The sequence below is a fragment of the Mizuhopecten yessoensis genome, unplaced genomic scaffold (genome assembly GCF_002113885.1).
Source record: "Mizuhopecten yessoensis strain PY_sf001 unplaced genomic scaffold, ASM211388v2 scaffold9399, whole genome shotgun sequence".
NCBI lineage: Eukaryota > Metazoa > Mollusca > Bivalvia > Pectinida > Pectinidae > Mizuhopecten > Mizuhopecten yessoensis.
The window spans coordinates 843,061-859,831 of NW_018408028.1; the positions used below are offsets into that span (position 1 = coordinate 843,061).

Genomic DNA, 16,771 nt, shown 5'->3' on the forward strand with positions numbered 1-16,771 from the left:
ACATGTTTGTATTAAGACAGAAAATACACATGTTTGTATTAAGACAGAAAATACACATTTGTATTAGGAAAGAAAATAGGACAGAAAATACACATGTTTGTATTAAGACAGAAAATACACATGTTTGTATTAGGATAATTATAGACTAACGGTCACTAATATCCCCCATATCCTAGTATTTTGGAATACGATGTATTACATTCGGTCCAAATAGGGGGAAAAATGACAAAGTTAGCAAAACCTAGACAAATAACCAAGAAAAATTGAACATACAAAGATAGATAAGCATAGAGTGATTGGATGTCAAGTTTGATTAATTGAGAAAACAGGTCTATTAGCATGACTGGGAATGGGTGCATTAAACATAACAGGCAGTGTTAAATCTGGTATACGTACGTGGTTAGTGCGCGGTAATAATCCACTAGATGGAGCAGTAGGTCAACACCCTTCTTCGTCTTTATCTCATTCACCTTCAGGAAATACTGTAAAAAATATTCATTTATTACTGAAGATGTCAAAAATGGAAAAATGGCTCTTTCAATGTTCTTCAGTTTTCTTATTGCACTTTACATGACTTTGTCATTTTTTGGTGAAAACTGTTCATTGTTAAAAGATAACCGGTACATTGATTTGTTCATCCTATGAATCAATTAAAACAAATCTGTTGTGTTATGAAGGTGAAAAGGAAAAGGTCAAGCTTAAATTCAGGAGCAGATGTTTTATGTTTTGATAGCTTTACCTCACACAGCTGTAGCTGGAAAACCTTCCTCTCTTTCTCCATTTCCTCAGCAATCTGTAAACCATAAAGAAGTTTTGTCATAATTGTAATATAATACCTCTACTTTGTTAATTTAATTTGACTTTATCCCCGCTTTTGCCCTGAATTCACAATGCAGGGAGCTAGTCTTCTTTCAGCCATGCTTTAGTCTGAAAACTAAAACATCCCCGCAAACTAACTCCCTCAGCAATTTATGTAACTTCCTCACTCCAACCAATCATAACTGATGGTGAGACAACAGTGCACACAGTATGGAAACAGCAGAAAACGTATGGCTCTCTATCAGACTTTTACAACTTCCCCACATTTGGTATAGGTACAATAAAACAGTTAACCCTTTCAACACTGTAGACCATAATGGACTCCTCCATATCAAGGCATGGTAGAGTCTACTTAAGTTACATAGGGTTGAAAAAGTTAAAGGATAGAATGCGTGGACAAAGCAAGTTTCTGGTTTCCTTCTGCCAGGCCTATTTCACTTTGGTATAGCCTGAGGTAACCAAACCTGGTCTTTGGGATTCAAACACTTGCTACATCACTCAAACCCATACTTAAGTGTACACCAACGATAAAACCATCTCAGCCTGGTCACAATGCTAGAAAAACAGTCAAAGTGAAACTTGAGACAGTCAAACGGTTTAGAACTAAAGTTAACCTAGAGATGATTAATTTTTTTTTGAACCAAAGTAAATGAGACAAGGAATATGACGGTCCATTACAAAGAAGGCACAGCAGCACAGCGTGGACGTAACGATATATATTGATTAGTAGAGGCTATTGCTGCATTGTTACTTACCACAGGGCCAACAGGTTAGCTTACAACGGTTATATCACTCTCTATCACGAAAATAGTGTCACACGAAAAACAAACATAAAATTAAGGAGCCAGGAAGGAACATTTTTATGTAGAAACTCAATACATTATAGATCTAGTAGCATCATTTTAAATAAAAAGAAAGTTGAAAGACACAATTCATTGAGAAAGAAGACAAGCTGTGTAGCCGATGCCAATTGCGAAACCATAATGTCTAGATTTTTTTCAAAGTAATGGTTCTATCTAAAGCCGTCCAAACTCTAGCCTAAATCAATTACCACATAGCTTGATATCCCTCTCAGGAACATGTGTTTTTATCTGGAGTACAGCAGTACATTGATCTATTGATGCAGTAGTGGACGCCATCAAGGCAATGCATAAAAAACAGTCACAATAGTAGGCTTGGCTTGTTTATCTGTAGTTTGCTTACCAAGTACAATTCCATCAAACACAACATCTCAATAAAATTGACATAAATTTGCTTTCTACATGATGTCACCGAGAACAGAAAAGGTTTACAATACAAGAGACTGACATCAATAGGTCATAGGCTATTCTATGACATGACGTCACTGAGGATACAATACTTAATCACCCGACGATGGAAGTATCATTTACAGATGTCATTTAAATTTTCCCATATTGCAATTTCTTAGAACTTCACAACAATTTGCATTTTTAAATTATGACAAACAAAGAAAAAAAATATTCTATTTTTTTTTTGCTATTTCAGTCATTTCCTTTTTTCAAAACGGCTGTACCAAGTATTAGATTATCGAAACAATAGAAATCATGAGGAGATATTCCTTTTTATTTTAACACGTGTTGGGGTGCTTTAAATGTAATGAGGTTCAGGTATTGATTTGCAGTTAAACAATGGGCTGACTCAGTAATATCGATCTGCCCCGGTGACCACACCTGGAGCAGGTGTGCCTTTGTAATGTCTCGTTAAGGTCATCAAAGGAACAGCTATAAAATTACAGGAAATTAACGACATTATAATTAATACTTGTAGATGATGTAATGTGTTTGTGGCTTGTTACATTGTGTCTTGGTAAAGGTCGTTAAAAGTGTTGGTGATTTACCAACACCAGATTTATGGTTACTCAGCAGTTCCTATAAAGCTGTACGCATTATTATATATTGACAACCAATTATTTACAAAAATTGAATATTTATATCATGAAAGCCTGTCACACTGTTTTTTGAAGGAATAATGAATTGATAGTTTTTGACAAGGTGTAATCTTTTCTGAAAAATAAACTTGTTTTGCAATGATCTAGTCTGGCAAACACAAAACCAAGCTACAGAAATAAAAGATAAAAGACACTCTGCATTCTGGTACAGGAAATAGGTTATACTCACAGGTTCGTTTGAATAATGAATGTAGAGAAAATAAACTGTACGAAAATAAACAGTTGTGTTTTATTATACCCTACAATCTTGATATTAAGCTACTATTTATTTTCATTTCAAATAAGGAAGCTGAGGTTGTTTTCAGAGCTGTTTTATATTCATGACAGTCCTATTATCGTAGTCCTTTACACTATAAGCCATTAATGACTTATTTTTGATTCCTTTTTTCGCATGGAAAATATAATCAATGTTATGAAGTTTTGATGAAAATCTGTTTAGGCTGATAAGTAAAATGTGACTCCTACCTGGAATTTAGGGCGACAGGTAAAATGTGACTCCTACCTGGAATCCGGCCCATGCATCTTTTCAAGACCAGCCAATTTTCATACATGGTTTATTTTTTTAGATATGCTTGACTGCAAGGTATCCAAGACTTATTTTTAATTCAGGCATATTATTTTAGGGTATATCAGCCAAAATAGCAACCATTGTTTTTTATACAATGTATGATTTAACCTTTTTCTCTTCAGTAGTAATATGTGAGAGGTCATGTATGCTGTAGGAACCCCCTCCCCAGTCCTCCCACCAACCCTAAACATTCAACAATACCACTGAAGATGTAAAACCAATATTTACCTCCGACCCACACACTTCCGCTCGGTGCATGTGAGCTTCTTTGGCCTGTTGTTTCTTCTCCTTCTCAATTTTGCCACTAAAACAAGGGAGATAATCTCATGCATTTGTATAAGTCATCTAAATCTAATATACCGAAAAATAAAATGATCAAATCTATCATTTTCAAGCATTTTTTTCTAAAAAGCCACACTGGTTACTTCTGTAATGAAACAATAATATAACAAGAGCCGATTTTTTTTTATTATTATTACTGTAAGACTGTATTTTTATTTTGAAAGATTTCACTTCAATTCCCTCAATCAATCCAAAGATTAAAATTTGGGATATAACAAGATAAACATATCGTCCTAAATAAAACTTACAATTTGGCTTCATAGTCTTTCCAAGCCTTGTCAAAGGGTTTCTTCATGTCCCCTTTGACCCCTTTAAGATCCCCTTTGAGGAATGCATCCAGGGGATACAGCAACATGCTGTTCAACTTCGTCACCTGTCAACAGACAATTGACCAATCAGTAAAGAGGAAATTACCTATCAATATAGCATTGACCAATCATTACAGTGGAAATCAACAGTCAATATAGCATTGACCAATCATTACAGAGGAAATCAACAGTCGATATAGCATTGACCAATGGTTACAGAGGAAATCAACAGTCAATATAGCATTGACCAATCATTACTGAGGAAATCAACAGTCAATATAGCATTGACCAATGGTTACAGAGGAAATCAACAGTCAATATAGCATTGACCAATCGTTACAGAGGAAATCAACAGTCAATATAGCATTGACCAATCATTACAGAGGAAATCAACAGTCAATATAGCATTGACCAATGGTTACAGAGGAAATCAACAGTCAATATAGCATTGACCAATCATTACAGAGGAAATCAACAGTCAATATAGCATTGACCAATCATTACAGAGGAAATCAACAGTCAATATAGCATTGACCAATCATTACAGAGGAAATCAACAGTCAATATAGCATTGACCAATCATTACAGAGGAAATCAACAGTCAATATAGCATTGACCAATCATTACAGAGGAAATCAACAGTCAATATAGCATTGACCAATCATTACAGAGGAAATCAACAGTCAATATAGCATTGACCAATCATTACAGAGGAAATCAACAGTCAATATAGCATTGACCAATCATTACAGAGGAAATCAACAGTCAATATAGCATTGACCAATCATTACAGAGGAAATCAACAGTCAATATAGCATTGACCAATCATTACAGAGGAAATCAACAGTCAAAATAGCATTGACCAATCATCGCAGAGGAAATCAACAGTCAATATAGCATTGACCAATCATTACAGAGGAAATCAACAGTCAATATAGCATTGACCAATCATTACAGAGGAAATCAACAGTCAATATAGCATTGACCAATCATTACAGAGGAAATCAACAGTCAATATAGCATTGACCAATCATTACAGAGGAAATCAACAGTCAATATAGCATTGACCAATCATTACAGAGGAAATCAACAGTCAATATAGCATTGACCAATCATTACAGAGGAAATCAACAGTCAAAATAGCATTGACCAATCATCGCAGAGGAAATCAACAGTCAATATAGCATTGACCAATCATTACAGAGGAAATCAACAGTCAATATAGCATTGACCAATCATCGCAGAGGAAATCAACAGTCAATATAGCATTGACCAATCATCACAGAGGAAAACAAACAAGTGGTTGTTGTGAAGATGTTACCCTGATTAAAATAATTAATTCGCTACCAAATTTTCCAGATCCTACAAATGACCTTGTATACTTACGAGTTCATTCATACTACCAGCTAATTCTTTTGTCACAGTGGAGAATTTAAAAAAGGCCTCATCTGTAAAACAAAATACAACACATCAAAACCCAAAAGACTTACCATCAGGGTTTTCAGCATGCTCTTACTTCATCAAATCTGACTAAGATACTGTTGACAACAACTACACACACTTGTCAGCTGACAGGAATATCATTTATTAAAGATATTTTTCTATTCAAACATTTTACTTTCAACTATTTATAGGACTTTCGTGCAAATGTATGATTAGGTTTTACTGTCATAGCCTAGGTAACGTTAGGTCAATGGTATTGGTCTTTTGTCTTCATTGAAGTACTTCCTTATAGAAATTTCCTCACAGAAATGTTTTAGTTTGATGAACAAAGAACTGAACAAAAGGATAGTTTTATGAACAAAGAAATGAACAATTTATTTTTTTCATTTACACAATCAGGAAATAATTTGCCGCTCTTGAGTGCATATATAAGATTGTCAAAGGAAATCTCTCACCTAAAGGACGTTTTAATCATACATATCCATTCATACATGAGGAAGAATTATTTTGTCCTTGTGAGATATGTGGTAGATGACTTTTGTGATCTAGTCCAGTTAGATAGAACAGAGAAGATTTTCCTGGTGTCAACAGGTAAAATGTACTCAGTAAAACAAATTTCCTCGTTATCAATCACTGCAATACTTCCAGCTAAATGTACGATGAGTATAGCAAAACTGTTTTACTGCATTTTCAGCAGAGATATATATTCTATCCACTTGATAAAAGTGATATCTTTCATCTGTTGAAAGAATATCAGAATTGTATCTGATTATTGACCAATCAGAACAGTTGTGGTTAAGTCTGCATAAAGGAGACTGCATGTCGATACCTGTTCAGATTGAGATGAAGTGAGAGTACACCAACATTTACGAAACAGTTGCGAACAAATTAATAATTCTGTCCAGTAGAAGAAAATATTATTCAAGTTAGCATTATAATATAACAGAAATATCATCTGGTCCTGTCGCCAGATTTGGATGCAATTTTTTTCCCTTTCTGTTCACACATCACAACTCCCCCACCTGTCCCGACTCCAAACACGAAACTTCTACGTAAATTAACCTATGTAACCAAAAAAAATCATATTTCTGAAAGGTGTTTGGTTTGAATTTATATTCCACTATAAAAACATTCAAAATCTTAAGTTTTTTGTAAATCTAACCAGACATCATAAACTTGTGACCCGGGGTGATATAAAGACAGTTATCTCCAGACCACAACTTCCCTAACCTATAACAATCACCCTTCCACTCAAATATGTTCGTCCTGAAAACAAGGATCACATCATTGATGGGTAGCCCAGAAAAGGGGGTTAACTCCCAAACCAGAACACCAGGACACCAGGTCCACGTTCTGGTGAATTATTTTGACCATACAGCCAAGCTAGGCATGTGTAAATCCAAACATTGATGAATGAATAAAGATATGACATTTTTAATAGACCTTGTTTTTCTCCATGCCATGTGTAATATTCCACTTGTCTTAAATCTAGTTCAATTTCTATGTTATATTATACATCTCAATCCTACTAAACTCTCACTTAGTCGGTCTACTTATGATCGTCATGATCATGCAGATTTGATTTCATTGGCTAAAACAAAGGGAGACAACTAGGTATACATACACCAGTCAATTGAAGTGCTGGACCAATAATCACTTACTTATTTCCACCTCCTGGTCGACTCGTCCCCGCCCGAGATTATCCAGGTTTTCTGCGAGTGTTCCTTCATTGTCAACATGACCTGTAAAGAAACGAGTCACATTAAAACACAGTAACAGCAGGCACCTGCTTCAGGTCAGTCACATTAAAACACAGTAACAGCAGGCACCTGCTTCAGGTCAGTCACATTAAAACACAGTAACAGCAGGCACCTACCTCAGGTCAGTCACTGAAACCATCTGTTTCACATGCTGTATAGTTGGTTAATTTCACAGGACTAGTATTTTGCAGCTGTCCCGATCAGAACTAGTTTGCAGGAATAAGATTTCTCGCAACATTGCCAGGTAAAAGTATTGCACTATAACACAGGTACATTTGTATTTGGCTGATCGGATTTATTTGCCAGGAAAAAGTATTGCACTATAACCCAGGTACATTTGTATTTGGCTGATGGGATCTATTTGCCAGGTAAAATTATTGCACTATAATACAGGTACATTTGTATTTGGCTGATGCGACTTATTTGCCAGGTAAAATTATTGCACTAACACAGGTACATTTGTATTTGGCTGATCGGATTTATTTGCCAGGTAAAAGTTTTGCACTAACACAGGTTCATTTGTATTTGGCTGATGGGATTTATTTGCCAGGTAAAAGTATTGCACTAACACAGGTATCAAATGCTCTTTATTATTGATATAGGTAAAAAAAAACTGTCCCCCACACACATTTGTACCCTCCACGTCATCCCATTACAGTACATACGTGCTCTTTCCCTCATCATCATCCTTCAAACAGCCCTCCTAGCCCCCTCCCTAACAGTATATGTGTGCCCTCCTGGCCTTCTTCCTGACAGTACATGTGTGCCCTCCTAGCCCCCTCCCTAACAGTACATGTGTGCCCTCCTGGCCCTCTCCCTGACAGTACATGTGTGCCCTCCTAGCCCCCTCCCTAACAGTACATGTGTGCCCTCCTGGCCCTCTCCCTGACAGTACATGTGTGCCCTCCTAGCCCNATGCTCTTTATTATTGATATAGGTAAAAAAAAACTGTCCCCCACACACATTTGTACCCTCCACGTCATCCCATTACAGTACATACGTGCTCTTTCCCTCATCATCATCCTTCAAACAGCCCTCCTAGCCCCCTCCCTAACAGTATATGTGTGCCCTCCTGGCCTTCTTCCTGACAGTACATGTATGCCCTCCTAGCCCCCTCCCTAACAGTACATGTGTGCCCTCCTGGCCCTCCCCCTGACAGTACATGTGTGCCCTCCTGGCCCTCTTCCTAACAGTGCATGTGTGCCCTCCTGGCCCTCTCCCTAACAGTACATGAGTGCCCTCCTGGCCCTCTCCCTAACAGTACATGTTTGACCTCCTGGCCCTCTCCCTAACAGTACATGTGTGCCCGCCTGGCCCTCTCCCTAACAGTACATGTGTGCCTTCCTCGCCCTCTCCCTGACAGTACATGTGTGCCCTCCTAGCCCCCTCCCTAACAGTACATGTGTGCCCTCCTAGCCCCCTCCCTAACAGTACATGTGTGCCCTCCTGGCCCCCTCCCTAACAGTACATGTGTGCCTTCCTCGCCCTCTCCCTGACAGTACATGTGTGCCCTCCTAGCCCCCTCCCTTACAGTACATGTGTGCCCTCCTGGCCCTCTCCCTTACAGTACATGTGTGCCCTCCTGGCCCTCTCCCTTACAGCCCCCGTGTGCCCTCCTGGCCCTCTCCCTTACAGTACATGTGTGCCCTCCTGGCCCTCTCCCTTACAGTACATGTGTGCCCTCCTGGCCCTCTCCCTGACAGTACATGTGTGCCTTCCTCGCCCTCTCCCTGACAGTACATGTGTGCCCTCCTGGCCCCCTCCCTGACAGTACATGTGTGCCCTCCTGGCCCTCTCGCTGACAGTACATGTGTGCCCTCCTGGCCCTCTCGCTAACAGTACATGTGTGCCTTCCTCCTCCTCTCCCTAACAGTACATGTGTGCCTTCTTCGCCCTCTCCCTAACAGTACATGTATACCCTCCTTCTCTCCCTAACAGTATGTGTATGCCCTCCTCGCCCTCTCCCTTAACAGCCTCAGAAACCTGTTATTGTGAGACATCTGAGCATGTCTGGAGGAGATGAAATCTGACAACACATACATCTTCATTGACAGATAATAGACTTAGGTATCTGCCTATAGTCTGTTTCATAAAACACTTCATGTGTAGGTAATAAAAGTTAGCTTACATCTCACTGAGGGCACCATCTGGTAAATCTCCAGATAAGTCTCTATCTTATTTTCCAGATTGTTTATTACAGCAGAAATGTAAGCATAGTAACCACATAGGGAATTAAGGTCTTCGCAACATTTGTGTCCATCTTTTTACACAATTGTACGATGAACCTACAAATCCATAGGTCTCTTTGTGTGTAGTCACAACAACCATACAACATGATTATATAGCTACCTAGCTATATATCTATAGCTGTACCACAACTACTGTTTACTTCAAGATACCGGCTCGTTTTTAGGTCCATTTGGCAGTGTTTATAAGAAATGGTATCAGTGATATATGTTAAATACTATAGCTGGGATGTCAAAATAATCAGGTGTCACATTAGATTCATTTTTCTACCAAAATGGCCAACTTGACCAACCGAGACTAACCTAGCTATTATTTCTGGAGGTTTAGTAGCTAAAGGTCTCCCAAATAAGAACAGGACTACCACTGTATATATAATAGCAAGTAATTTGTCATGGGCCTGTGACTGAAAGAAATTAATAAATATACTAGTAGCTGTTGTTAGTGATAGAGGGTCAAAAATGGGTCAGTTCATCATATGCTGACCACTAAAATAGGGTCACCCTGTGGTCACTTAATTGGTTACTGATGTTTTAGATAGCTATAGGTGCACACACCTCACACTCACTGTCTAAACATAAACCTGTCTACACGGTAACACTCCCAGGGCCTCGGACTGAAAGCCCACAGGCTCAGACACCCAGATCAAAGTAAAGTTAACAAGCAGTCATGTCCTGGTCCAGATCCTGGTACCCTGGAAAAACTTAAGATAAAATCAATCTATCCAGTGAATTTTACGGATTTCACAGGATTTATTCAAAAGATTTCTGGTCATCATTTTTACAATGTTGACATGTGACAATGCTGAGAGATATAGTGGATTTCAAAATACAGGCAGGTCCCATTCCAGAAAAGTAAAAGTCCATAGCTATCTGTGCTCTAAAAATCTCTGATATCCTATTAAAATCTATGTACAGATTATCACTGACCTGGATTTTTTTTTTATTATGAAATAACCCAATTAGGAAAATTATTTGGATGTCATTCTATTTAAATACAACCAACTTTTAAAAGTAAAACCATCAGATTTTTCAAATACCTCATCTACAACTTATAGCTGTTTCTGGTTCAGGTACAACTTTTAATAGGAAATGCGGATACCTACAGCTGTATCTGAACCCTGACAGGCCAATTGTTCTATGCATATCAAACTTACTCCCAGGGATTTCAACATAAACAAGTACAGGATTATCTGTTGTATTATATAGGATTATTTCAACCTGGTCCATTGAGTTAAGAAATAAATATGGAGTAGTGCTTCATCAAATCTAAACAACATGTTTTCTCAATCTTTTTGTTAAGTATTGTAATGTTCTTTGTATTTCGCACAACAAAAATGTTAGCTTTGTCAGCTCACCCAACCAGCTCACCCAACTAAACATCTGGGGAGCATTTTTTTTCTTTTCATGAGACAAAATCATATGAAGCGTAAGAAGTGCTGGTCAATTTGCTATGACCATAGTGGATGTAGCCTAGCTATAAGTAGTGGTCAGAAACAACCTCTTTTTACACTGTCATCACCCTTATTCACAGTATGATTTCCTGGTGGTCAGTTTCACTGCCCCCTACTTTAGATGATGACCATCACTACCATTGACCTCTAGTTCAATGTACTTTGGATGTTACCTCATTCAACCCTGAAATTTCATAATGAACTATTCCAACCTTTGAATTGGAGGAGTTCAAGTGTGTCTTCAGGGGTGAATGAGTAAAGTTCTGTAGATAGCCTTGTTAAATTTCCTGTTGTTACACAACCATTTTGTCATATAGGGGTCATCGTAAGTACTTTTCAGACATTATAAACCTTTTGCTATCCGATTTCTCCCCTTGACAAACCTTACTGTACCTTCAATGTAATTTACTCCGAGGAGGACAATGCCAGGGTCACTTCAGACCCGTCTAACAATAATTAACATGTTTTCTTGGCAAACCGAACTGATCACCATGAGAAGGAAACATTGTGAACAAAACAGTAACATTCCAGACCTGTCCCGACTCACTGTGGCAGGCTTTCTCCATCGTCTTGTTAACATAACATACCAATGCTTACACTCAAAACAGTCTGGCATCTTTTGAAATTTAAAAATATCTGCCGTGTGTTGCGTTTCCTATTGTAATTTAAAAGTATGATTTTGAATACATATCTATTCATATGAATACCAGTAATTTTCAGTATATACCAGACTTTTTGTATTAGTTTGTCAAGCTTTACCATTGTCCCTAGCATTAACCTGTACTCAGGACACGGACTAGACTGGCTACCAGCCCCGAAGTTTTTATAAAGAATTTCTCGGCTGCATTTTACTACTAGCTTATCTCCCCCTAGTTTAGAAATCGGACATCCAAGTGATAACAAAAATTTGAGTTAATTTTTTTTTCTTAATAATTCAATATTCTAGAGACAGTTTAGACATAGACAGACATGTGACCAGTCACTTCCCACACCTACGTAGGGTAATGTTTAAGTGATGGATCAGAAGACCACTTAAATCTTGTATAAAACCTCTTATAACAGCACAAGTTCCTGATCAGTACCTGGTACTACAGTGTGAGATTTAATTCTGTCTGTGCATCCAGAAACCAGTACAAGGACACACTTTGAAGAAACATCAGCATCAAACACTCTAGTATGTTAATATCTAGTAAACTGGGAGAAGGACAATTTATAGGAATAATAATGCTTAGCATATTGGTTCACATGCTAGTGATAAAAGTTGAAATTTTCCATGACAGGTATCAGTAACTATAGAACTGTGCTGTTACTACAGCTTTATAAATCACTGTTTGAAATGCATACATAGAACTTTGAGGCAAAATTACCTATATGGTAATTTTTCTGAAGCTCACACTGCTTACATGCAAGAAATGAATTAATATTATATAAGATTTCCTGTTCCCCTATATAGGTATAACAGCCGGTCTTTTCTAGTTTTCACAGTATATCAATATGGTGACTTTGACCTTCAGCTGAAGGTCCTGTAAGTAGCCTCCTAATCACTAGTGTATAGGATACCTATACTGCCTGGTCATTAGGAATCTTCAGCTGTTCAGGAGCCCAGACTGGACACTGATTAGACTGACAGATATGGACAGACAGATGAAAATATTGGCATAGAATATTAATGAGACTGGACACTGATCTGACTGACAGATGGACAGGGTGATATATATAAGGCATGATGTAGATAAATAAACAACCTAATTCTCACCACACACCCTAATTATTAATTTGTGTTAAATCACACCTATTCATCATCTCAAGTAATGGATGGGAGTCAGGAATACAGATAAACAGCTAATAATGGATGAGAAAATAGGTTTGTGCCAAATTGTAAAATGCAGTTTATGTTTTTGCCAGTAAAATGTGTAGAATTCCTGATGAAGAAGATACCCTCCACTGCTTTGAGATATCATCAATGCACGGTGCGTCTTCACTGATATTCCAAACCTAGTTTTTGTATTTTTTGTGTTTTGGCAATGATCAATATCACAAAAAGATGGGAAAAAATGTTTATTTAAATTCCTCTTTTATCAAAAATGACACTTATCAGTTCATACTGAACAACAACAAAGCTGCCACAAACTTGTACATGTTGATACAGGACAGTGACCAATGCAATGTTGTAGAACTAAACACCACTTTATTTATATGGAATTCAACCTAGGAATGGGTTTTAGTGAGGGTTGAGTATGTCAAAACAGAAAGTATGCTGTCCGAGAGAAAACTCTGTATAAAGGAAAGACACCCCATGCATGACACTGATCATTTACCTGCAACCACTCAAGCCAGCACCCTTATAAGGTTAGATATGGTTTGTACAGTCACAGGATATATGGTCAACTGGTATCCTCCCATCATCCCACAATATACCAAATTTAGTCAAAATTCACAAAGCCATTCAGGACTAGTAGCATTTTAAATGAAAAATTGACGATGGACAGGCGACAGACGCTGTGTCACGGGAGACCAGGTGAGCTGCAAATATGTGTCTGAATACAAAAACGCCCTCTTTTCATTTACCCCCAACTGGCACCCTTAAGCTTGCATATTAAAGTTTACAAACAAAGAGGAATCCAGCATGTATCACTAAACGATCAGCTGGTGTCCTGCCACCGTCCCACCCTATACTTCTCATCCCAACTATACGTAGGTACAACTCAGTAAAGAGAAGTGAAGTTATACTACACCAAGTCAATTCTCCACATCAAAATGTTCAGACATTCGATTATGGTTTAATTTTTCTTTAAAGGTTGGAACGGAATTGAAATAATTACACAATCATACTTTCTATGTGTTTTAATGTCTTGCTCAATTAATATCAATGAACACATCTTTAAGGCAGCCAGATAAATATTTTGTAGGCTGATGCGTAATGTGATGAGTGATACTGTAATACTCATGAGATCGCTGTGGGATACCTCAAACAACTGGTCCCTTACACAGGAGACTGGGACTTTGACAACAAGCCAAAACACAACATAAGTCAGCTATCTCCCTGGTCACAGCATCTCCCTGGTCACAGCATCTCCCTGGCTCCCAGCAACAACAGGATGATCAACAACATGTAGTAAATACATCTGTGATTCATTCAAATAGCGTAGTAATGAGGAAGATATAAATACATCACTACATGTTTGTACTTATGTCACTAGCTGTGTCACAGTTAGAAATGTGGGATTGTCCAATTTCTGTCAATTCAGACATTCCAAGTCATGTGACCAGTCAAGCTGGAAAACATCGTAGGAATTACAGACCAGGGATTTCAAGGATCATCAAGGGCCCATTTTCAGATGAATTTCCTTCCTAATAAATTTAAGGGAAGTACAAATCACAAAAGAAAGAATAAGTTCAATGCATAAAAGAAGACAGCACAACAGCCACCATTTTTTCCCCTTTTTTCGTGAACACAGAAGGGAACACTTCTGATCTACTGCCACCATTTGCAACAGTTGGAACCTCAATCTGTTCTATTCTGATCTCTTACTTAATCTTTCGTTTTGGCAGATTTTATCTTCGATAAGCCCAATGTCAGTAAAATATGGGAAGTAATAATACCATAAATAGGATATGACAATATAGAAAGACGGCATGTCACTTTATTTACAGCAGCCTTTGGATTGCCGCTTATTTGTAGAAACAATCTCAATTATATACAATGTAGCCAAAGAAAGTAGCCCTGTGATATTGGTTTAGTCAGGTTTCACTGTACAGGTCCCTGTGGTGTCTAACTGTACAGGTCCCTGTGGTAGTTTCACTCTACTGGTCCCTGTGGTATTGGTTCAGACTGGTTTCACTCAACTGGTCCCTGTGATATTGGTTTAGTCAGGTTTCTCTGTACAGGTCCCTGTGGTGTCTAACTGTACTGGTCCCTGAGGTATTAGTTTAGACTTGTTTCACTCTACTGGTCCCTGTGATATTGGTTTAGTCAGGTTTCTCTGTACAGGTCCCTGTGGTGTCTAACTGTACTGGTCCCTGAGGAATTAGTTTAGACTGGTTTCACTCTACTGGTCCCTGTGATATTGGTTGATTCTACACCCATTATGAGGATATTTATCTTTCACTCTAACATTCTGATCTAGACATTGTTTCTGTACACATTAATAGAATATTTATCTGGTGACTTGTTACCAAATTTCAAATAAATAGAAATAACATAAGCAGTTCTGATAAAATTTTCAAAATACAATTCAGAAACATAAAATCTCATTTCAGCCCTGCAGACATCAAATAGAGAATGACGCCGACAAGGAACTTTAAAATGTTCATTACAGCGTTAATGGCATTCAATAGTTTTCTACACAACCAACAGGATACAGTAGTTAAAAGCCTCGTTATCTCTAGGTTAATTTTTAATATATTCTGGAATACCGTACCCGACATAATAAGGGTGCCGGCCATTGAGTAAATGTACATTTTCCCTAAAAGAACAACCTCGAGGGTGTGACAGAGAAATCTCCAACATTCGAGGGGGTTCTGGTTCAATGCATGTGAACTGATACAGTACCATTTTGATGGCAAAAGTTGTTTAACCCTTTCACCCCTATGTAACTTGAGTAGACTCTACCATGCACTGATCTGGATGAGTCCACTACGGTTTACAGAGGTGAAAGGGTTAACAAAACCAACTTGATGACTTCTGGAAATCATAAAACCTTGAATAGAAGATATCTGGAATGCTGTTTTTTTGTATTACGGTGGTGCCATTATTAGAGCAGGTGCCCTTCTTATGTTACATACAGTATTTAGGACTGCAACAGGAGCATCTTGCTACAAATATTTGTAAAATTTTAAGATATTTTGGAAAAAATGTCTTTCGAAAACATTTTAGCAAATGATTTGTTAAGCTATTAAAACTTGAAACAACCCCACAAATATCTCGGGCTTTCACCTGCCTAGAGGGAAGTTTGTTGTTTGTTTTAGCTACGAGGAATGTAATCGCCGAACAGTTGTGTGCAGCAGCACATTTCTGTACAAAAAACTGTTCCTCAAAACGGTAGCTAATTATCTCCTGCAGTTCCAAAACAATTTTTCACTTCTTTCACATCCTGGAAATATTTCTAAATTTGTTTTGTAGTTTAAAACAAACACCTGATGATTAATTAGAAAGATATTGTAGAGATGTGAAGTGTGGCTTTCCCAATGAAGTGCTTCGATTCCTCTGTTGAGTGAAATCTGCTGAGAACAAACATGTAACAGGTTATAATTTCTACCATATTTGTTTTAAAGTGCGATTTATTTCTGAATAGCATTTTAAAGGTAACCATTAAAAAAATAGACATATTGGTTCTTTATGATCCAATAAATTGAAGTCATCAATTTAAAATTTTAATTTTTAGATAGACATATAGATTTTATTTCATATTCACAACAATTTCTGCAAGGGATCTCTAAGAGAAACAAGTTATCAAACTAGTATAAATTAATATGTTTGGTTGGCAAGTATTTTCCTTCAGGTTGTTTAAATGTCAATGATTTAGGGGATAGATAACTTTATTTGTCGCAATTGCTAAAGAAAATCTAATTAATTTCATCGGCTATGATTTTCTTCATTGTGATCAAAGGCAGTAAATATAAAAGCATGTAGTTACAACGACCCTTTACTGACTGTGATTGTCATCTGTAACACTAAAACACAGTGATTTCCATGTAACACTTTGAAATATGGAGATAATGTTTGTTATTGAATAGGTTTGTAGCGTGATAAATGTGTTAGAGATAAGTAGGACTGTAACAATATATGATTTGATTATATTTATTGTTCTGTTCTCTATATAACTGTGGCTAGATTTGATTATATCTATTGTTCTGTTCTCTATA

The 16,771-nt window shown here is 37.5% G+C and overlaps 1 protein-coding gene and 1 long non-coding RNA gene across 3 annotated transcripts in view; both read right to left on the reverse strand.

The window, feature by feature from the left end:
* The window catches only part of LOC110458003 (arf-GAP with SH3 domain, ANK repeat and PH domain-containing protein 2-like), a 79,294-nt gene that overhangs the window by 29,028 nt on the left and 33,495 nt on the right, over positions 1-16,771 (reverse strand). For both annotated transcript variants that reach the window (XM_021509525.1, XM_021509524.1), the window contains exons 3-8: positions 7,111-7,191; positions 5,393-5,454; positions 3,947-4,071; positions 3,585-3,660; positions 740-793; positions 397-482 (exon numbers count right to left, since the gene is read on the reverse strand). In XM_021509525.1, coding sequence (XP_021365200.1) covers positions 397-482; positions 740-793; positions 3,585-3,660; positions 3,947-4,071; positions 5,393-5,454; positions 7,111-7,191 — 484 coding nt within the window. The remainder of the gene's footprint in view (positions 1-396; positions 483-739; positions 794-3,584; positions 3,661-3,946; positions 4,072-5,392; positions 5,455-7,110; positions 7,192-16,771) is intronic.
* On the reverse strand, positions 8,026-8,666 carry LOC110458004. The gene is made up of 2 exons (XR_002463754.1): positions 8,483-8,666; positions 8,026-8,113 (listed from the first exon to the last, which is right to left on the reverse strand). It is a non-coding gene; the product is annotated as an uncharacterized LOC110458004 (long non-coding RNA).